The 23,416-nt window shown below is 46.4% G+C and overlaps 1 protein-coding gene across 9 annotated transcripts in view; it reads left to right on the plus strand.

Moving 5' to 3' along the window:
• LOC106587071 (kinesin-like protein KIFC3) overlaps positions 1 to 23,416 on the plus strand; it is a 79,166-nt gene that overhangs the window by 50,765 nt on the left and 4,985 nt on the right. For 5 of the 9 annotated variants that reach the window (XM_014174986.2, XM_014174980.2, XM_014174982.2 and 2 more), the window contains exons 2-15: positions 4,040 to 4,160; positions 5,848 to 5,999; positions 10,632 to 10,797; positions 11,175 to 11,344; positions 11,857 to 12,000; positions 12,197 to 12,478; positions 12,770 to 12,943; positions 13,289 to 13,375; positions 13,973 to 14,120; positions 14,355 to 14,597; positions 19,845 to 20,020; positions 21,735 to 21,839; positions 21,982 to 22,112; positions 22,884 to 23,007. In XM_014174986.2, the coding sequence (XP_014030461.1) occupies positions 4,079 to 4,160; positions 5,848 to 5,999; positions 10,632 to 10,797; positions 11,175 to 11,344; positions 11,857 to 12,000; positions 12,197 to 12,478; positions 12,770 to 12,943; positions 13,289 to 13,375; positions 13,973 to 14,120; positions 14,355 to 14,597; positions 19,845 to 20,020; positions 21,735 to 21,839; positions 21,982 to 22,112; positions 22,884 to 23,007 (2,184 nt within the window). In that variant the 5' untranslated portion in view covers positions 4,040 to 4,078. Of the gene's footprint in view, positions 1 to 4,039; positions 4,161 to 4,242; positions 4,539 to 5,847; positions 6,000 to 10,631; positions 10,798 to 11,174; positions 11,345 to 11,856; positions 12,001 to 12,196; positions 12,479 to 12,769; positions 12,944 to 13,288; positions 13,376 to 13,972; positions 14,121 to 14,354; positions 14,598 to 19,844; positions 20,021 to 21,734; positions 21,840 to 21,981; positions 22,113 to 22,883; positions 23,008 to 23,416 lie in introns of those variants that run through there. The other 4 variants (XM_014174989.2, XM_014174990.2, XM_014174988.2 and 1 more) reach the window with 4 other exon arrangements.

Genomic DNA, 23,416 nt, shown 5'->3' on the forward strand with positions numbered 1-23,416 from the left:
TACTGACAACGGTTTGGCTACTTGAGAGATCGCCACCTACGACTGCAAATATTGAGGTGGCTTATTATAATGCTTAGCCTATAAAAATGCACTAAATCACCGATTTGGCACATCATTGAGCACACGTTAGCCTACTAGTGATGAAATGGATTGAGACACGTTACAGACAGTAGCCTACAAGTAACAAAATAGAGCTCAATCGATTGAACATTAAATGTATTTCAATATGACTGAAATACCGATTTTACATTTTTAATTTTTTTAATGCAGTTATTTCGGTTTTCATTTGAAGCATATTTTTATGCATCGCTTGTTTGTATCAATTGCAAAAACATTGGCAACTTTGTATTTGTCGTCAACTTTTGTCTCACGTTATCAGTGGTCACAAAGACGGATAAACCGTGTGATTCTATGGTTAGCGGAGATCTTCAGTGTATAAAGTAAAGCGGGAGGGCAAAAACGCATCTAACGACACTCTTAGCTTTTCTACGAGGGGTCTGCCTGAGGCAGGCGTTTTTATATTACGAGCATTTTCAAGTGTAACATTAATAACGATGGTTTTGGGAAACAGCTCAGAGATTTAACGATGCTCCTACAAAGGTTCTAACGATGAACTTAGCCAACCAGGACCAAGTTTCCCAAAAGCATCATAAGGCTAAGTTCATCGTTACAACCTTTGTAGGAGCATTGTTAAATCTGTGCTATTTCTCAAAACAATCGTTTCTAAAGTTTATTTACTGACTGCCTCAGACCACTCGTAGAACAGATAAAAACGTTGGATGCTTTTTTTTGCCCTTCGGTGTCACTTTGGGATGCTGGCCCATGTGACGCCAATGCTTCCCACTTCCACAGTTGTGTCAAGTTAGCTGGATGACCTTTGGGTGGTGAATCATTCTTGATACACACGGGAAACTGTTGTGTGAAAAACCTAGCAGCGTTTGCAGTTCTTGACACACTCAAACCGGTGCGTGCCTGGCTAGTTAAATAAAGGTTACGTTTATATAATTAAATGTAAAGAGCTTTCCACACCTGGATTGTAGAACATTTTCCCATTATTCTTAAAATTATTTAAACTCTGTCAAACTGGTTGTTGATCATTGCTATACAACCACTTTAACGTCTTGCCATAGATTTTCAGCTAGATTTAAGTCAGAACTGCAACTCGGCCTCTTGGGAACATTCACTGCCATCTTGGTAAGCAACTCCAGTGTAGATTTGGCCTTGTGTTATAGGTTATTGTCCTGCTCTCAGTGTCTGGTAGAAAGCTGACTGAACCAGGTTTTCCTTTAGGATTTAGCCTTTGCTTAGCTCCGTTTCTTTTTTATCCTGAAAAACTCCCTAGTCCTTAACGGTTACAGGCATACCATAACATGATGCAGCCACCACTATGCTTGAAAATATGGAGAGTAATACTCCGTAATGTGTTGTATGCTTGGGGCAAATTCAATAACACTTTGTATTCAGGACAAAAAGTGAATTGCTTTGCCACATTTTTTGCAGTTTTACTTTAGTGCCTTGTTGCAAACTTGATGCATGTTCTGTACTTTACTTTACTATTTATATTTTTGACAACTTTTACTTCACTACATTCCTAAAGAAAATCATGTACATTTTACTCCATACATTTTCCCTGACACCCAAAAGTACTTGTAACATTTTGAATGCTTAGCAGAACAGAAAATGGTCCAATTCACACACTTATCAAGAGAACATCCCTGGTCATCCCTTCTGATCTGGCAGACTCACTAAACACAAATGCTTCATTTGTAAATGATGTCTGAGTGTTAGTGTGTCCCTGGCTTTCCGTATAATTTTTTTTTGAAAAGTGTGCCGCCTAGTTTTCTTAATGTAAGGAATTTGAATACTTAAGTATATTTTAGCAATTACGTTTACTTTTGATACTTAAGCATATTTAAATCCAAATACTTTTAGACTTTTATTCAAGTAGTATTTTACTGGGTGACTTTCACTTTGATTTGCCATTTTCTATTAAGGTATCTTTAGTTTTACTCAAGTATGACAATTGGATACTTTTTCCACCACTGAATGTTGTTGATCCATCCTCAGTTTTTGATCACAGCTATTAAACTCTAACTTTTAAAGTCACCATTGGCCTCATGGTGAAATCACTGAGTGGTTTCCTTCCTCTCCGGCAACAGATTGGGAAGGACGCCTGTGTTTTTGTAGTGACTGGGTGAATTGATACACCATAGAAACATGTATATGCTTTGCAAGAAGAACGATTTCCCTAATAATCCTATTTACATGTATACATCAGAAATCAGGCTACCTGATGGCAGAAAATCGGCAATTCAAATGAAATTTCTACCACATCAAATGTTCATTTTGGGAGGCATATTTGATTCTGAGTTCAGACATACACATTTTCTATGTGAAAACTACTTCTAAGACGCATACATTGTTGTTCTGAAGACACTTCAGTCACGCTGAAGAGGGAGGCTCACTCGGCTGGTGCTGGCAGATGCACAGATCAAATACACTGCTGGAAAGCCAATTAAGGTGTTTACATGTCCTAATAATTCGAAAGATTGCTCGGGTATTTTAATCGCTGTATGCTTACTTCGATTTTGACCTCACGCCAATTTAAGATCAGCAGAGTAAGGTGTTTACATGAATATTGCATAATCTGCCTACTGCCATAATCAGTTTAATATTGGATTATTAGTGTGTATGTAAACTTACTCAATGTCTGCTTTTAAGATTTTTACTCATCTACCAATCGATTCCCTTCTTTGCGAGGCATTGGCAAACCTCCCAGGTCTTCGTGGTTGAATCTGTTTGAAATTCACTGCTCCACTGAGGGACCTTGCATGTGTGGGGTACAGAGATCAGGTAGTCACTAAAAAGTATTGCACACAGTGAGTGACTTAAGAAAATCTTTACTAATTTGTAAAAAAATATCTAAAAACATAATTCCACTTTGACTTTATGAAGGTGGCTGTAACACAACAGAATGTGGAAAAAGTGAAGGGGTGTGAATACTTTCTGAAGGCGCTGTAGTTGATATCTCTCTAGGAGCCGATCCATTGTCAGTATTGTGGAATAATTCCCAATGTTAAGGTAAGATTTGAATGGAGAAAGCTGATCCGAGAGCAGTGCTGCATTCTTTTTCAGTCCTATCCGTATCGACACACTGAAAGTTCTCCCTACGTGGTGTTTTGGGAAATGCATGTGAGTTATTTGGCCGTTTTATAGGAACGATACATCGTTAAAACAGACTACACGTGATGAAAAAAAAACAGCTTAAGTTCCATCGCTATCGGAAACCGGGACCAGATCAGTTTTCGTGTATCCAGTGTGGCTGTAGTAAACAGGCAACTGGTTACCAGGGGTGTATTCACTAGGAACCAAGCTGAAGCTAACAAAATGACATAGGGAGGGACCTACCTGAAATTGGCCAATAGTTGCAAAATGTTTTTTCTGTTTGGAGTAAATGGTGTCTGACTAATGAATAAAACCCAGTATTGGCTGTGAATGTGGTTATCAGTCATGCAGGAATGTTGTCCATCTCTTTCTCATTTCTCCTGTTTCCTCATGAACTCTGAAGGCTGTTCCCACTGTGTAAACAGATGTACACACAAATGCTCTCTTTCTCCTCTCTCCTATCACTCTCATATACCATACTGTCTGTCTTTTTCTCTCTTTCAGACACGTTACTGCTGAACTTTCATTGAGCTTTATTGGCATGACAAGTTCTTATATTGCCAAAGAAGAACCTATTAAATCAATAATAGCAATGAAATTATAACAAAGGGAATATTGACCACAAGCTATCGTTCTTGTCTCTCTCTCACTCTGTATGTAATCCCATGTATGACGCTTGCAACACCGGGGTTGTGGGTTCGATTCCCACCGAGGATCAGTATGAAAAATGTATGCACTGACTACTGTAAGTCGCTTTGGATAAGAGCGTCTGCTTAGTGACAAAAATAGAAAGATATATTTACATCTCACACTGTCTCTTTCTCTCTTTCTCTCGCTTTCTTTTCTCTCTCTATCTCATTCTGTCTCTCTCTAGCCGGTCCAGAGACCCAGTGCTCTGCTCAGCCCTGCGGTCATGTTCAGTACAAGAAAGACCTGGGACCTTGGCCACGCCCCCTGTCTGCAGGAGCTCTGGAAGAAAGACGTCTCATTGGATGGTGAGTGGATTCTGTAGGCCCACCCCATTGGGCAGCAAGGGAGTCCCTCTGTGACACAGGGGTGGGACTAAACCAGTGTGGCTGCATTTTTGGGATGACAAAGAGAGGGAGGGAGGGAATGGGAGAGGTGTGTGCTGCCTGTCTGACAGGACTCTTACTAAGAGGAGAGGAGTGTGTGACAGATTCCCATGAGCTGTGCCTCTCGGTGAAACTCGGAAGAACAGGAAATACTGGAGAAGAGAAGGAATTCTTGTATCTGACTGGAGAGGGGAAAGGAGGAGTGTATGCCAGCTGTCTGAGAAAGCGGTGAGGAGTGAGTGTGTGCCAGGCTTCTCTCTCTTTCTCTACCTCTCTCAGCTGAAGGAGTGCGTCTAGCAGGTACAGATCTTAAAGCTGATCCCCTTACAGTCCAGGGGCCAGGAGTGCAAACACTGGACCTATTGTGTGCGTCCATGTTGTGTGTCCATCGGTCTGTGGGTGTGCGTTTCTCTGCGCTAATGCTCTTGCAGGACTGCTCAAGGTGACGATGGAGCAGCAGAACTGTGACTGTGCTAGTGCAGAAAAGAAAGCAGGAGAGTGACTGAGAAAGAAAGAGACAGAGAGAAAGGGACAGTGTTGCTAGCGGAGGGCAGAAGGTAGAGGAGGAGATGATGGTAGCGTTAACGTGTCCAGTTGTATAATACTTAACAATGTGTGTCCTAATGGTGTGTGAGTTTGTGTGTCTGTATCGTACGTGTGTGACTCCGCTGTTGGGACTTAATCTGCTGTGTCATCAGTTACCGAATGCATGCTGGTTTTTTTTCCCCAGCCTTACAGAGGTACGAGTAAACCCGTGTGTTAAACTGATTTGCGCAGTGTGTACGCACAGTCTGTACACACAATGTATTTGTGGACTGTGTGGGGGATACTTTAAGCACTACTTCCCTGAATAAGTGTGTTTTTCTTGGTGTGTGTTTGCCTTAGTCTGTGAACCATTGTATGTATAAGGCGCTTTGTTCAGTTAAATTGCTCCTACGTGTGTGTTAGGAAATAAACGTCTGTGCTTGAGTGTGAGTATGTGTGTCAATACAGGTTAATGTTGTAGGGTTGATTGTGTGTAGAATAGACCCAGTGCAGTAGTACAGGGCACTGATTGTCCTCAGGTTGATAAGACTGGGGCCCCATACAGGTGACCAGACACTCATGCATACACACAGGTAAACAGGCCTGTATGGAGTTAATGTATCACCTGCTGGTTCCTGTGTTATCACACTGCTTATCTAGCTGTGCTCGTTTCCATGGTACTGTCTGTGCGAACCTTGGAAGGTCGGGGAGGGAAAATAGGGGAGAGAGGCCTAGAATCACTCTTGGCTGAGGGGAGAGGAGATAATAATGGTTAGTGGAGGGAGAGGGGGGGAGAAAGGTAAGTGGGGAGAAGAGTGGGCCATAGAAAATTACCTCTCACATGTATAAGTGGAGGTAGAGAGAGGGAATGAGAGATTGGGATAAGATGGAAAAGGGTAGAGGGACAAAGATGTATAGAGACTGTTTTTCTGACTCAAGTGAATACAGGATCAGCTCTGCCACAGTGGATAAGAACACAATCAACCCATTCGGCTCAGGCTTGTTTGTGTACTGTGTTTAATTGTGAGTGTACAGTGTATGTTTGTGTTTCCAAACTTTGTTTGTCCCTCCTGTGTGTCCGTAGCGAGCTCGGTGGACTTTTTGATGAGTGATGGTGAGGAGGACTGCGCCTTCCTGTCTCTACCCGCAGCCACTTTCCCACAACGCACCGCTCTGACCGCTACTGACCAGTTAGAAACCAGCCAGCACAACCACGACCAACAGCTACTCATACAGGTGAGATGACTGTGCGCGCGCACACAGACACTAGGTCAATGTGGCTAGCATATCGTTCATATTGGTGGGTCTTTTCTCAACATGGCACTTGTTTGTCCTGGTTTCACTGGCTAAACTGGTGGGGGGGGGGGTTCAGGTCAGTAAGAGCCCTGGGGAGTGAGACACAGTCGATTTATCGATCAGGTTTTAATGAGCTTCTAACACACACACCAATGCAAATATACACACACACACACACACACACACACACACACACACGCCTAGCTGTCGTTATCCTGTATACTCTGTATGTACTCTGCAGAACAGAGAATCCTGTGTCTGCATAGTATCCCTCCTGTGGTTTCATTTCATGTGTGTTCAGGATTGGAAAAACACAGGGTAGAGCACACACTGTCACAACAACACACCTGTTGTCTGTTCTACATAGGATGTTTCCATCAGAACGTTCCACAATGTTGTGCCCCACTGAACACAGCACAGAGGGGTCTACTACAAAGCAGGATCAATGACCTAGGAAGAAACCTAGAGAGGAACCAGGCTATGAGGGGTGGCCAGTCCTCTTCTGGCTGTGCCGGGTGGAGATTATAACAGAACATGGCCAAGATGTTCATAAATGACCAGCATGGTCAAATAATAATAATCACAGTAGTTGTCGAGGGTGCAACAAGTCAGCACCTCAAGAGTAAATGTCAGTTGGCTTTTCATAGCCGATCATTGAGAGTATCTCTACCGCTCCTGCGGTCTCTAGAGAGTTGAAAACAGCAGGTCTGTTACAGGTAGCATGTCCGGTGAACAGGTCAGGGTTCTATAGCCGCAGGCAGAACAGTTGAAACTGGAGCAGCAGCACAGCCAGGTGGACTGGGGACAGCAAGGAGTCATCATGCCAGGTAGTCCTGAGGCATGGTCCTAGGGCTCAGGTCCTAGAATTAGAGAGAGCATACTTAAATTCACACAGGACACCGGATAAGACAGGAGAAATACTCCAGATATAACAGACTGACCCTAGCCCCCCGACACATAAACTACTGCAGCATAAATACCGGAGGCTGAGACAGGAAGGGTCAGGAGACACTGTGGCCCCATCCGATGATGCCCCCGGACAGGCCAAACAGGCAGGATATAACTCCACCCACTTTGCCAAAGCACAGCCCCCACACCACTAGAGGGATATCTTCAACCACCAACTTACCATCCTGAGATAAGGCCGAGTATAGCCCACAAAGATCTCCGCCACGGCACGACACAAGGAGGGGCGCCAACCCAGACAGGAAGACCACGTCAGTGACTCAACCCGCTCAAGTGACGCACCCCTCCTAGGGACGGCATGGAAGAACACCAGTAAGCCAGTGACTCAGCCCCTGTAATAGGGTTAGAGGCAGAGAATCCCAGTGGAGAGAGGGGAACCGGCCAGGCAGAGACAGCAAGGGCGGTTCGTCGCTCTAGTGCGTTGCCGTTCACCTTTGCACCCCTTGGCCAGACTACATTCAATCATAGGACCAACTGAAGAGATGAGTCTTCAGTAAAGACTTAAAGGTCGAGACAGAGTCTGCGTCTTTCACATGGATAGGCAGACCATTCCATAAAAATTGAGCTCTATAGAAGAAAGCCCTGCCTCCAGCTGTTTGCTTAGAAATTCTAGGGACAATTAGGAGGCCTGCGTCTTGTGACCGTAGCGTACGTGTAGGTATGTACAGCAGGACCAAATTGGAAAGATGGGTAGGAGCAAGCCCATGTAATGCTTTGTAGGTTAGCAGTAAAACCTTGAAATCAGCCCTTGCCTTAACAGGAAGCCAGTGTAGGGAGGCTAGCACTGGAGTAATATGATAAAAAATGTTGGTTCTAGTCAAGATTTTAGCAGCCGTATTTAGCACGAACTGAAGTTTATTTAGTGCTTTATCCGGGTAGCCGGAAAGTAGAGCATTGCAGTAGTCCAACCTAGACAGTTGACAGCCCCAGTGCAGAGTCATAAAGCTCACATCAGCACCTCATAAAATGACATTGGCGCCTCATAGCGACAGGTCTTGCAGATTAAAGGTGAATGTGCTGTCCGTGCCTTTTGACGCGTGGCTTTTAACTGGACACGCGCGAACTTATGCAAAAAGCTGTCCGTCTCTTCAACAAACCATTTGCATTTCCTCCATATTCCTCTTTCATTCGTAATTGTGCTGTTTCTCCTTCATCTCATCGGCCATTTCGCTTTGTCTTCCTCCACTCCTCTACACCTTTCATTGTTGTACACCTTCCCATCCCTCTCTCCTCTCCCCGTCCCGCTTTCATCCACAGAAGGTCACCTGGTCCTGTGCCTGGACATCTACCTATGTAATGTCCTCATTCGCTCTCAATACAGTCTCTAGTTAGAGCTGTCTCTCTCGCTCTCTCTGTCTGTCTCTGTCTGTCTCTCTTTCTGTCTCTGCGTGTCTCTCTATGTAGTCTTAGTTTCTTAAGTCTGATTTGTATGGCTGTAGGTGGTTTCAGTGGGTAGAATAGCAGTTTCGTCTCTGCATCCGAGTCTAGTTGTATAGACCGGTGGTTTTCAAACCTCTCCTCGGGGACCCCATGCAGTTCCATGTATTTGATCTATTCCAGAACTAGTACACCTGATTTTTAATCTTCAATTAATCATCAAACCCTTGATTAGGTGAATTACTCACTGGCCAGTTAATTAGGTACACTCACTGGCCAGTTAATTAGGTACACCTTTCTAGTACTGTGTCGGACCAACCTTTGCCTCCAGAACAGCCTGAATTCTTCAGGGCATGGATTCTACAAGGTGTCAAATGTTCTACAGGGATGGCATCACACAGCTGCTGCAGATTGGACAGCGGTACAGTCATGCTGCGAACATCCCATTTCATCTCATCCCAAAGATGCTCTATTGGGTTTGGTCAGCAACAATGTTCAGACAGGCTGTGGCGTTCAATTGTTGCACAATTGGTATCAAGGGACCTAACGTGTGCCAGGAAAACAAATCTTGAATCTGCCATCAGCATGACACAACAGGAATAAGGATTTGTTGGACCAGGCGCTGTTTTTCCACTACTCAATTGTCCAGTTTTGGTGATCACATGCCCACTGGAGCCGGTTCTTGTTTTTAGTGGGTAGTAGTGGAACCCGGTGTGGTCGTCTGCTGCAATAGCCCATCCGTGACAAGGATTGACAAGTTGTGTGTTCCGAGATGCCGTTCTGCACACCACAGTTGTACTGCACAGTTATTTGTCTGTTTGTGGCCCGCCTGTTAGCTTGGACGATTCTTGCCATTCTCCTCCGACTTCTCTCACCGACGAGCTGTTTTTGCCCACAGGACTGCCGTTTCTGAGATACTGGATCCGGGCGCGCCTGGGACCGATAATCATACCACACTCCAAGTCGCTTAGGTCACTCGTTTTGCCCATTCTAACGTTCAATCGAGCAGTAACTGGATGCCTGTCTTGCTGCTTTATATAGCAAGTCACAGCCACGTGACTCACTGTCTGTAGGAGCGATCCATTTTCGTAAACTGGGTGGTGTACTTAATAAACTGGCAGGTGAGTGCAGTTCGGGGCTAGTAAAAAAATTGGGAAATGTCTTGGTTCCCAGAGGAGTTGTTTGAACCACTGGTGTAGGGGTATATCCATTTGGATTCAATCACTTTTTGACAGTACCCCTTTTGATTTGAATGAGATCTACTGTTGTAGAAGTGCTCAGAAAGTGACTTTTTGGACCTGAACGCCAAAACATTCAAGAGATAAAGGTGCTCATAGTTGACCTATTTTGCAAACCCCACCATGCCATGAGACATCCATGTCTTCATCACTGGTAGAAAAAGATAACCGGTTGAGATTTATATAATTTATAAGCTTGCAAACAGGGTTGTCAAACTTTTATAATTTCTGGATATTTTTTTTTTTTTTTGATACAAATTGTAATTTCTTTACTTTTTCAAGTCAATTATCTAAAAACGCAAAAAGATTTTTGTTGTAGTTTAGAGCCCATTTCCATAATCTAAGGTTTTTGTGTTGTGCCCGCCATCAGTTGAGACCCTCTTGAATAAGTTTACCCGTTTTTTGATAAATGACGTTCAAGGTTTAAAATATAAAATGTTTTAAATGTATATATTTTCAAGAAATAATACAGTTTGACAACACTGTTAATAAGCTTTTAAATGATATAAAACTCATCACTTTTCCAGTGATGAAGACATGGATGTCTCATGGTATGGTGGGGTATGCAAAATGGGTCAACATCGAGCACCTTTATCTCCTGAATGTTTTGGCATTCAGGTCCAAAAAGTCCCTTTCTGACTGCTTCTTCCATGGGCAAACATGTCTAATAAATGTTGCTTAAATCAAAATGAATGCAGTCAAAAAGTGATTGAATTCAAATCAATTTACCTATAGACTGACTGGATGGCTCAGTTTTGATCAGACCTGTGAACATGGGTGATGTTATAAACTGACCAATCATCCATTGTGCTCTGTGTACATACTTAGATAGCATTGCAGTGTTACTGTAATTCCAAAAGTGTACATTCAGATTTTATTTTATATTTTTTTCCCTTGGAAATGTGACGTTATTAACGACCTGTCTGGCTTCTAACCTGTGACCTTTGCCGTGTGTGTGTGTGTGTGTGTGTGTGCGTGTGCATGTGTCTAGACACTGCAGGATAAAGTGTGTGAGTTCCAGGCGCGTCTGCGACGCGAGGAAGCTTCCCGGTGTCTGCAGCTGCAGAGACTGCAGCAGAGTCACGAACAGAGTCTGCAGGAGAAGACTAACGTCATACACACTCTACAAGAGGAGCTGCACACAGCACTGCCCAACGGTGAGAGAGGAACGGGGAGATGGATGATACAGGGAGGGAGGGAGGGAGGAAGGAAGAGAGAGGGAGAACCGTTATAGAGTATTAGGAAGGAGAACTGCAGATGTAAAAACAGGACTGTGAGTCGTGACTGATACGGCAGTAATTACTGTGAAGTGAATGACTCCGAATGGTTTTGTGTCTGTCAGGACGGTGTTCACAGTACTGACACAAGCCAGCCTGTCAGCAAGAAGATGGCTGTGTGTCACGGCTGTGACCGACTGTCAACACGCATTATCCAATACTGTGGGGCTGGATGGCGTGTGTGTCTGTTTTTAAATTCTGTGGGTGCGTGTATATAATGTGTTATCACTGTGTGTGTGTGTGTGTGTGTGTTGCAGGTGTGAGGGCAGTGCAGAGGCTGGGTGAGCCACAGGACCATCAGCAGCACAGCAACCGTCACATTCAGGAAGGAGAGCAGCTCATCGCAGCGCTGCGCACACAGGTGGGGGAGCTGGAGGAGAAGCTGCTAGACCAGACCCAGGAGGTGGAGAGACTGCGCTCGGAGCTGGTGAGTAGAATAGAGAGAGAGAGGGAGAGAGGGGGGGGGGGAATGGAGGAAATGGGAGGAGAAAGACTGGTGAGTAAGGGAGGAGGGGAGAGGAAAGGAAAGGAAAAAGAGAATGAGGGCAGAACCCAGCTGGCCTACATTCTTGGGAAGCTTGGGAAAGACAAGCTCAAGATAATTGGCACCTTTTCTTCCAGGTGTAAGATTGCACCGTGACACACTTCTGCTTCACAGGCATTCTAAGGTGTTGCATGTGAGTGAGTGTGTGTAAGAGGGGGAGATGGGGAGGTGAGGGAGAGGGGGCAAGTGCTATGTTATGTGTATGTGTTCTTTTGTTTCACTGTCTCCTGATGTTTGTGTCCGGGGGGCAGATAATGAACAATAGTCAGAGGAAAAAGTGCTTGTGCATTGCTGTGTGTGTGAATGTGTGTTAATTCCTTCCCGTGTGTATTGATATCCCTCTGTGTGGTGCCTTTGTGTGATACTGGCATGTGCCTGTTCCTCCTGTCCTGTAGGGGGCGACCGACCTGGAGAAGCACCTGGAGCTGCTGGTGGTCGAGAACGAGCGGCTGAAGCAGGAGCTGAAGGCATGCAAGACCTCACTGCTCCAGGAGGCTCCTCCACCGGCCTGCACAGCCACTGACTGCCCCCACAGCCAGGTATGGGTGTGGGTGTGGCATGGGCGAATCAAGTGAGGGTAGAGGCTGTGAAAACTGTGTTTTTTATGTGTCTATTATAGCTCTTGTGTGTGTAGGATACGGAAGGTATCTCATTGGAAGAACCAGGCCAGAGAGCGAGAAGGGGCTGTGTTATAAGTATGTGTGGTGTATTATAACTGTATGTTGTGTTATATAGGATGCGGAGGCCCTACGTGAAGCGGTGTCTTGCTGGGAGAGCCAGGCCAGACCGAGACAGAAGAGGCTGGCTGAATTGGAGCAGCAGGTCCTGGAGAAGGCCAGCATGGTGGAGACGCTCAGCCGACAGCTGGAGGAGTCCAAGCGTCACGCGGGGGAGATGCAGAGGCAACTGGAGGAGTCTAAGTGTCAGCAGGGGGAGGTGGAGCAGCAGCTGAGCGTCCGGCTCAGAGACTGTGAGGAGGAGCTGGCCAGACAGGCCGCCCGGCCCCATCAGGTCAAGGTGAGGAATCGGGGAAAAACTGTCCCATTTCAAAAACAACCCCTTGCTAGCTCCTATGTTACTTAATGGTCCCTCATAGATCTGAAATGATAGGATGGGTACGTTATATGTTGGTAGCTTACCACCTATCCAATGTTTTTGAGTTATATGAATGACTGGGATGTTACGAGAGCATTTGCTGCTGAATTGTGTTCCCTTACAATATCAATCTCTCTCTCCGGCTCCCCACCTTTCTCTCTCTCTCTTCTCCTACTCTATCTATCTCGCTCTCTCTATTCTCTATCCGTCCAGTATGTGACTGAGATAGTGGAGGTGGAGTCGTCAGAGTCTCAGCAGGCCGTAGCCGAGGCCCAGGCCAAGAGCGCCGCCCTGCAGGAGCAGCTATCACTGCAGAGACAGCTGCTCCGAGAGCTGGAGACACAGTTGCACGATTCCCAGAGGACCAGCACCCAGCTCCGAGCTCAGGTACACACATAAGGATATGTACATGTGCACACACACACACAGCCATCTAACAACACACACATACTACTCTCACACACGCATAACCCTCTGTGCCCCTTCCTAATCCCATTGGCTCCTTAACCAGTTGGTCTTTGTTATTTCTCAAGTTCTCCTCGTTCCTCCCCCTGGTACCAGCATTGGTACAATCCAACTCACCCCCTTGTAGTAGATTGTGGCGGTACAGTCCTTCACAAAAACACCCTTCCCTCCCAGTAGAGGTGAATGGTTCAACCCTCGTTCCATCCCCTCCCCTGTAGTGGCGTGGGCCATGTTAACCCCTCTCTCTTCGCTTACGTTTGGTTCTAGCTGCGTGCGGACCGTGGCCGTATCTGCGGCCTGCTCTCCAAGGCCGTCGGAAGGGGCAATGGCGAGGTCATTTGCAGGTTGTCTAAGGTTGGCCCCCTTTGAAAGACACATTAGGCCCCTCATAGTGCTTCCTGTTTTCTCACTACATCACTTCCTGTGTCTCAGGTACCCTGCTCCCCAAACTCTGCCCATCTGTGTGGTTTCAACCCCTACCAAAAACCTGTGTGCTGTAGTGACTTGCAAAAACTGTACCCTAAATCTGTTTGAGGGTCCTCCAGTCTTGTATTGGGGGTGCAGTGTGTGGTTTTGGATTAGCTTTTAGCTGTAATGATGGTTCCCAACCCATTGTGAATCCATTCATGTATCCTGTAGCTGAGAAGAAGCAAACCCAATAGTTTTGCTGGGAGCTAACCTTTAATTAGCTCCATGAGTTAGTTATAGGCTTCAGATCTCAAAAAAGATGTTAAGGGGCATTTGAAGCCTTTAGTTCAAATGCCCTGGTAGCTATTAGATCTGAGTTCCAGTGCTGTGCTAGATTTTAGCTCTCTGCCCTTAGCTCCAGGTACACCACCAAACACGCTCCAGTCCCCACTTAGACCAGTATGGTGTGCTGGTACTGTCCCAAGATCTACTCCAATCCCCATGTCCAACCCCCTCTAACCTCCCTCTCTCTGTCCCGTGTAGATCCTGGTGTACGAGGGGGAGATGGAGCGGGCCCAGGGCCAGTTAGAGGCTGAAATGCAGAACCTGGAGGAGGAGAAGAACAGGGTGATAGAGGAGGCCTTCATCAGGGCCGAAAGCGAGATGAAGGCCGTGCATGACAACCTGGCAGGTAAGCCGAAAGTTTAGGACTTTTATGTTAATGTACTTTTTGCATTTGCGCGTATGCACATCTTAGTCCCGGGCAGTATTCATTAGGGCACACTGCGAAACATTTTTCACTTCAGGTTTTATTCAATTTTGCTGTCCTTCCTAATGAATATTACCCAGGAATGTTTGTGTGCTCTGTTTTTTTGTCGTTATTTACTGATGTAACAAATGTATGTGTGTCCCTCCCTGTCCCCAGGTGTGCGTATGAACCTTTTGACCCTGCAGCCAGCCCTGCGTACTCTCACCTGTGACTACAACTGCCTGAAGAGACAGGTTCAGGACTTCCCCTTCATGCTGGAGAAGGCCATCACCGAGGCCAAGCAGGAGATCTGCCAGGTGATAGGCGAGGTGAGCAGTGCCAACCAAGAGCTGCTGAGGAAGTACAAGAGAGAGATGAACCTGAGGAAGAAATGCCACAACGAGTTGGTGCGCATGAAAGGTACGACCCCTTGACCGTGCATTCTGAGAGGTGTGTGTGTGTGTGTGTGTGTGTGTGTGTGTGTGTGTGTGTGTGTGTGTGTGATATCAGCCGTTCATACTAGCTAGTGTATAGTGTGTACATCCAGTAGATTCGCTAGTTTTGCTAGCACAGACTGGAATGTGTTCCCGAGATTCCTTCAATGGCATTGAGGTGTATACCACCTCAGTCATCGGCTTTATCAATAAGTGCATCGATACTCCCCACAGTAACCGTACGTACATATCCCAACCAGAAGCCATGGATTACAGGCAACATCCACATTGAGCTAAAGGCTAGAGCTGCCACTTTCAAGGAGCGGGACACCAATCCGGACGCTTATAAGAAATCCCGCTATGCCCTCAGAAGAACCATCAAACAGGCAAAGTGTCAATACAGGATGAAGATTGAATCCTACTACACCGGCTGTAAGGCTCGTCAGATATGGCAGGGCTTGAAAACTACGGACTACAAAGGGAAACCCAGCCACGAGCTGCCCAGTGACGCGAGCCTACCAGAAGAGCTAAATGCCTTTTATGCTCGCTTCGAGGCAAGCAACACTGAAGCATACATGAGAGCACCAGCTGTTCCAGACGACTGTGTGATCATGCTCTCCGTAGCCGGTGTGAGCAAGACCTTTAAACAGGTCAACATTCACAAAGCTGCTGGGCCAGACGGATTACCAGGACGGGTACTCCAAGCATGCACTGACCAACTGGCAAGTGTGTTCACTGACATTTTCAACCTCTTCTTGACCGAGTCTGTAATACCTACATGTTTCAAGCAGACCACCATAGTCCCTGTGCCCAAGAACACGAAGGTAACCTGCCTAAATGACTACCGACCCGTAGCACTCACATCTGTAGCCATGAAGTGCTTTGAAAGGCTTGTTATGGCTCACATATTACATTACATTTACATTTAAGTCATTTAGCAGACGCTCTTATCCAGAGCGACTTACAAATTGGTGCATTCACCTTATGATATCCAGTGGAACAACCACTTTACAATAGTGCATCTAAATCTTTTAAGGGGGGGGTTAGAAGGATTACTTTATCCTATCCTAGGTATTCCTTAAAGAGGTGGGGTTTCAGGTGTCTCCGGAAGGTGGTGATTGACTCCGCTGTCCTGGCGTCGTGAGGGAGCTTGTTCCACCATTGGGGTGCCAGAGCAGCGAACAGTTTTGACTGGGCTGAGTGGGAACTGTGCTTCCTCAGAGGTAGGGAGGCGAGCAGGCCAGAGGTGGATGAACGCAGTGCCCTTGTTTGGGTGTTGGGCCTGATCAGAGCCTGAAGGTACGGAGGTGCCGTTCCCCTCACAGCTCCGTAGGCAATCACCATGGTCTTGTAGCGGATGCGAGCTTCAACTGGAAGCCAGTGGAGAGAGCGGAGGAGCGGGGTGACGTGAGAGAACTTGGGAAGGTTGAACACCAGACGGGCTGCGGCGTTCTGGATGAGTTGTAGGGGTTTAATGGCACAGGCAGGGAGCCCAGCCAACAGCGAGTTGCAGTAATCCAGACGGGAAATGACAAGTGCTTGGATTAGGATCTGCGCCGCTTCCTGTGTGAGGCAGGGTCGTACTCTGCGAATGTTGTAGAGCATGAACCTACAGGATCGAGTCACCGCCTTGATGTTAGTGGAGAACGACAGGGTGTTGTCCAGGATCACGCCAAGGTTCTTAGCACTCTGGGAGGAGGACACAAGGGAGTTGTCAACCGTGATGGCGAGATCATGGAACGGGCAGTCCTTCCCCGGGAGGAAGAGCAGCTCCGTCTTGCCGAGGTTCAGCTTGAGGTGGTGATCCGTCATCCACACTGATATGTCTGACAGACATGCAGAGATGCGATTCGCCGCCTGGTTATCAGAAGGGGGAAAGGAGAAGATTAATTGTGTGTCGTCTGCATAGCAATGATAGGAGAGACCATGTGAGGATATGACAGAGCCAAGTGACTTGGTGTATAGCGAGAATAGGAGAGGGCCTAGAACAGAGCCCTGGGGGACACCAGTGGTGAGAGCGCATGGTGCGGAGACAGATTCTCGCCACGCCACCTGGTAGGAGCGACCTGTCAGGTAGGACGCAATCCAAGCGTGGGCCGTGCCGGAGATGCCCAACTCGGAGAGGGTGGGGAGGAGGATCTGATGGTTCACAGTATCAAAGGCAGCAGATAGGTCTAGAAGGATGAGAGCAGAGGAGAGAGAGTTAGCTTTAGCAGTGCGGAGAGCCTCTGTGACACAGAGAAGAGCAGTCTCAGTTGAATGCCCAGTTTTGAAACCTGACTGATTAAGATCAAGAAGGTCATTCTGAGAGAGATAGCAGGAGAGCTGGTCAAGGACGGCACGTTCAAGAGTTTTGGAGAGAAAAGAAAGAAGGGATACTGGTCTGTAGTTGTTGACATCGGAGGGATCGAGTGTAGGTTTTTTCAGAAGGGGTGCAACTCTCGCTCTCTTGAAGACGGAAGGGACGTAGCCAGCGGTCAAGGATGAGTTGATGAGCGAGGTGAGGTAGGGGAGAAGGTCTCCGGAAATGGTCTGGAGAAGAGAGGAGGGGATAGGGTCAAGTGGGCAGGTTGTTGGGCGGCCGGCCGTCACAAGACGCAAGATTTCATCTGGAGAGAGAGGGGAGAAAGAGGTCAAAGCACAGGGTAGGGCAGTGTGAGCAGGACCAGCGGTGTCGTTTGACTTAGCAAACGAGGATCGGATATCGTCAACCTTCTTTTCAAAATGGTTGACGAAGTCATCCGCAGAGAGGGAGGAGGGGGGGAGGGGGAGGAGGATTCAGGAGGGAGGAGAAGGTAGCAAAGAGCTTCCTAGGGTTAGAGGCAGATGCTTGGAATTTAGAGTGGTAGAAAGTGGCTTTAGCAGCAGAGACAGAAGAGGAGAATGTAGAGAGGAGGGAGTGAAAGGATGCCAGGTCCGCAGGGGAGGCGAGTTTTCCTCCATTTCCGCTCGGCTGCCCGGAGCCCTGTTCTGTGAGCTCGTAGTGAGTCGTCGAGCCACGGAGCAGGAGGGGAGGACCGAGCCGGCCTGGAGGATAGGGGACAGAGAAAATCAAAGGATGCAGAAAGGGAGGAGAGGAGGGTTGAGGAGGCAGAATCAGGAGATAGGTTGGAGAAGGTTTGAGCAGAGGGAAGAGATGATAGGATGGAAGAGGAGAGAGTAGCGGAGAGAGAGAGCGAAGGTTGGGACGGCGCAATACCATCCGAGTAGGGGCAGAGTGAGAAGTGTTGGATGAGAGCAAGAGGGAAAAGGATACAAGGTAGTGGTCGGAGATTTGGAGGGGAGTTGCAATGAGATTAGTTGAAGAACAGCATCTAGTAAAGATGAGGTCAAGCGTATTGCCTGCCTTGTGAGTAGGGGGGGAAGGTGAGAGGGTGAGGTCAAAAGAGGAGAGGAGTGGAAAGAAGGAGGCAGAGAGGAATGAGTCAAAGGTAGACGTGGGGAGGTTAAAGTCACCCAGAACTGTGAGAGGTGAGCCATCTTCAGGAAAGGAACTTATCAAGGCGTCAAGCTCATTGATGAACTCTCCAAGGGAACCTGGAGGGCGATAAATGATAAGGATGTTAAGCTTGAAAGGGCTGGTAACTGTGACAGCATGGAATTCAAATGAGGAGATAGACAGATGGGTCAGGGGAGAAAGAGAGAATGTCCACTTGGGAGAGATGAGGATTCCAGTGCCACCACCCCGCTGGCTCGATGCTCTAGGGGTATGCGAGAACACGTGGGCAGACGAAGAGAGAGCAGTAGGAGTAGCAGTGTTATCTGTGGTAATCCATGTTTCCGTCAGCGCCAGGAAGTCTAGGGACTGGAGGGTATCATAGGCTGAGATGAACTCAGCCTTGTTGGCTGCAGACCGGCAATTCCAGAGGCTGCCGGAGACCTGGAACTCCACACATCAACACCATTATCCCAGAAACCCTAGACCCACACCAATTTGCTCATACCGCCCCAACAGATCCACAGATGATGCAATCTATATTGCACTCCACACGGCCCTTTCACACATGGACAAAAGGTACACCTATGTGAGAATGCTCTTCATTGACTACAGCTCAGCATTCAACACCATAGTGCCCTCAAAGCTCATCACTAAGCTAAGGACCCTGGGACTAAATGCCTCCCTCTGCAACTGGATCCTGGACTTCATGACGGGGCAGCCCCAGGTGGTAAGCGTAGGTAACAGCACATCCGCATCTGTGGTGCAAGGACAACAACCTCTCCCTCAACGTGATCAAGACAAAGGAGATGATTGTGGACTACAGGAAAATGAGCACCGAGCACACCCCCATTCTCATCGACGGGGCTGTAGTGGAGCGGTCGAGAGCTTCAAGTTACTTGGCATCCACATCACCAACAAACTAACATGGTCCAAGCACACCAAGAAGTCGTGAAGAGAGCACGACAAAACCTATTCCCCCTCAGGAGACTAAAAAGATGTGGCATGGTACTCAGATCCTCAAAAGGTTCTACAGCTGCACCATCGAGAACATCCTGACCGGTTGCATCACCGCCTGGCATGGCAACTGCTTGGCATCTGACCATAAGGCGCTACAGAAGGTAGTGGGTAGGCCCAGTATATCACTGTGGCCAAGCTTCTTGCCAAACAGGACCTATATACTAGGCGGTGTCAGAGGAAAGCCCAAAAAATTGTTAGACTCCCATAACCCAAGTCATAGACTGTTCTCTCTGCTACCGCACGGCAAGCGCTACCGGAGCGCCAAGTCTAGGACCAAAAGGTTTAACAGCTTCTACCCCCAAGCCATAAGACTGCTGAACAATTAATCAAATGGCCACCAGACTATTTACATTGACACCCCCACCCATTTGTTTTTACACTGGTGCTACTCGCTGTTTATTATCTATGCATAGGCACTTTAACACTACCTACATGTACAAATTACCTCGACTAACCTGTACCCCAGTACATTGACTCGGTACCGGTACCCCAGTATAAAGCCACGTTATTGTTATTTTAGTGTTACTTTTTATTTATTTTTTTACTTTAGTTTATTTGGTAAATGTTAACTCTTCTTGATCTGCACTGTTGTTTAAGGGCTTGTAAGTAAGCATTTCACAGTAAGGTTGTATTTGGTGCATGTGACAAGGCTTGATTTGATTCCACAGGTTCATCTGTGTACATAACAGATCAATTCTGTTCAAAAGCAGTGGATCTTTGCATTTGTTGTCCCAAAACAGTATTGTAATGTGTCTCTCCTCTGCCTTCACTTCCCAGGTAACATCAGGGTGTTCTGCCGGGTGCGGCCGGTGTGCCGGGGGGAGCATGATTCTGCCGAAAACATGGTCAGCTTTGACCCAGACGACGATGCCCTACTCTATCTTTCCAACAAGGTCAAACTGATGACCTTTGAACTGGACAAGGTGTTCCACCCTCAGGCCACACAGGAAGAGGTCAGTAGAACATCATGACTTGGAGTACATCTCAATAGTCTGAAGTGGCTTCCTTGCCTTCATCTTTACTGATCTGAAAACGCAACCACAGGTAAAAGCAACATGTTTCTCATCAGCACAGATGAAGGAAATGACATGAGAGGAAGCCCCTTTTTTAACCTCTATGGGCTAGGTGGGACGCTTGGGTCCCACCTACTCAACAGCCAGTGTAATCCCGTGGCGCGATATTCAAATACCTCAAAAATGCAAAAACTTAAATTTTTCAAACATATGACTATTTTACACCATTTTAAAGACAAGACTTTCGTTAATCTAACCACACTGTCCGATTTCAAAAAGGCTTTACAACGAAAGCAAAACATTAGATTATGTCAGCAGAGTACCCAGCCAGAAATAATCAGACACCCATTTTTCAAGCTAGCATATAATGTCACAAAAAACAAAACCACAGCTAAATGCAGCACTAACCTTTGATCTTCATCAGATGACAACCCTAGGACATTATGTTATACAATACATGCATGTTTTGTTCAATCAAGTTCATATTTATATCAAAAACCAGCTTTTTACATTAGCATGTGACTAGCATGTGACTAGCATTCCGACCGAACACTGCCGGTGAATTTACTAAATTACTCACGATAAACGTTCACAAAAAACATAACAATTATTTTAAGAATTATAGATACAGAACTCCTCTATGCACTCGATATGTCCGATTTTTAAAATAGCTTTTCGGTGAAAGCACATTTTGCAATATTCTAAGTAGATAGCCCGGCATCACAGGGCTAGCTATTTAGACACCCAGCAAGTTTAGCACTCACCAAAGTCAGATTTACTATAAGAAAAATGTTATTACCTTTGCTGTTCTTCGTCAGAATGCACTCCCAGGACTTCTACTTCAATAACAAATGTTGGTTTGGTCCCAAATAATCCATTGTTATATCCAAATTGCGGCATTTTGTTGGTGCGTTCAAGACACTATCCGAAAGGGTAAATAAGGGTGACGAGCATGGCGCATTTCGTGACAAAAAATGTGTAAATATTCCATTACCGTACTTCGAAGCATGTCCACCGCTGTTTAAAATCAATTTTTATGCCATTTTTCTCGTAAAAAAAGCGATAATATTCCGACCGGGAAAGCGTGTATACGTACAAAGAGAGAGAAAATAAAAACATCTCGTGCCCTCGTGCACGAGCCTGAGTCTCAGAGTACTCTGACCAGCCACTATCTAAACGCGATAATGTGTTTCAGCCTGGGGCTGCCTTGATATCATTCAGCTTTTTCCCGGGCTCTGAGAGCCTATGGGAGCCGTAGGAAGTGTCACGTTACAGCAAAGATCCTCAGTCTTCAATAAAAAGAGCCAAGATGAACAACAACTTGTCAGACAGGCCACTTCCTGTTCAGAATCTTCTCAGGTTTCTGCCTGCCATATGAGTTCTGTTATACTCACAGACACCATTCAAACAGTTTTAGAAACTTTAGGGTGTTTTCTAATTATATGCATATTCTAGTTACTGGGCAGGAGTAGTAACCAGATTAAATCGGGTATGTTTTTTATCCGGCCGTGTCAATACTGCCCCCCTAGCCCTAACAGGTTAAATTATCCAGATATACCTAAAGGATGTCGCTGTCTCTATATATTCTAATGGTTTACTGTCACCAATCACAACACCTGTCATCCTAACTGTCCCTCTCTGATTGGCAAACCAGGTGTTCCAGGAGGTCCAGTCCCTGGTGACGTCCTGTATTGATGGCTTTAACGTGTGCATCTTCGCCTACGGACAGACGGGCTCAGGAAAGACCTACACCATGGAGGTATTCGCTACTAATACACACACACCCTTCGTTACTTACTTTCGCTCTTTCTCCTTCTCTCTCATACCACAGGAGATAAATTTAAGGTTAAATCGAAATCAAGAGATGTGTTGTAGTGATTGTTAATAGCAAATGTCTTTAGGGTGTGGCCAAGGACCCGGGCATTAACCAGAGGGCTCTCAGACTGCTGTTCTCTGAGGTGACTGAGAAAGCGCCCGACTGGGACTTCAAGATCACTGTTAGCATGGTGGAGATCTACAACGAGACCCTACGGTGAGGACACACACACACAAACACACGCACACACACACGCATCAGTATAAGGTCAGACAGGGTGAGTAGGTTTGGATTTGAGTGCAGGTGCGGCCTTGCCTCAGAGGTTACACAATGACAGAGCGGAAGCAAGGGGTCACGTAGTTACAATACGTACCTTTATGAGAATACTTTTTCTAGATCACGGCTGAAGCGTTATTTCATTGTGATTTAGACCTAAGCTGTCTTTGACACAGTTCCTGTGTGCATGTGTGTAAGCAATCTGAGTGCATGGGGCCAGCAGTTATATAAAAGTGGATTATATTTAACGTCCTCGGTTCATCTGTTGAACACGAGCTCCTCTCCACCCTCCCTCTATTCCCTTCCTCCCTCTTTTTCTCCCTCTATCCCCTTCCTCCGTCTATCTCACCGTCTCTCTGTTATGTAATCTCTGAACATCTGTGTGTCCTTTCTGCCAAAGCGTGACAGCAAGACTCACCACGAGAAGAGAATTGGAGGGGTGGAATGGCACAACACATGAGAGAAGCCGTTTTGGCCTCACTTAGTTGGAGAGTTGACTACAGATTATCTTGATAGATACAGAGCTCAAATGAACAAAAAAACGATTTATCTAGTTATCCATCTATCTCTCTATCTGCCGAATATTGTTGGGGGATATCATAGGAAATGACACCATACACCCAAAGTGGTGCCGTATGGGTATCATTTTAAGACAGTCTTTTTCTTTGAGTAGGAACCATCTTTGTGACAGTGTGTTGCTGTTTCCTGTAGGAACCTTTTGGGGGACAACCAGGGTGAGAAGCTGGACATCAAGATGAACCCAGACGGTAGCGGTCAGCTCTATGTGCCGGGCCTCACGGAGTTCACTGTCCAGAGCCCTGAGGACATCAACAGGGTGAGGCCACCGTTCTACTACTGCCACTTATACTATGCCTGCCACAGGACGTTGGGTTAGTGAGGTAGCTTTGTGCTCTGATCTGCAATCAGTGAATCACATTTTGTTTATATGGTGTTACTTACCAAACACACAGTGCCAAATGGTATTCCTTACCTTACCAAAACAATACATTTCCTTCAGTACTGTTTTACAATTAAATAGAGGTTTAGAGTAAGCTGAACTTGGGCGTTGTTTACAATCATGTGTCAGTTAATAAGATGGCTCCCACGGTTCTTCAGGCCTGAGACTGAGTTCTCATCTTGTGTTCCCTGAACGAGTGGAATGTGCCAAAGCCTGGATTTGTCTCTAGTCTACAGATTAGTTTGTGTGTTAATGATTGAAATCTGGTCCTGTGTGTGTTCTGCCA

This window comes from Salmo salar, chromosome ssa26, assembly GCF_905237065.1.
Source record: "Salmo salar chromosome ssa26, Ssal_v3.1, whole genome shotgun sequence".
Lineage (NCBI taxonomy): Eukaryota > Metazoa > Chordata > Actinopteri > Salmoniformes > Salmonidae > Salmo > Salmo salar.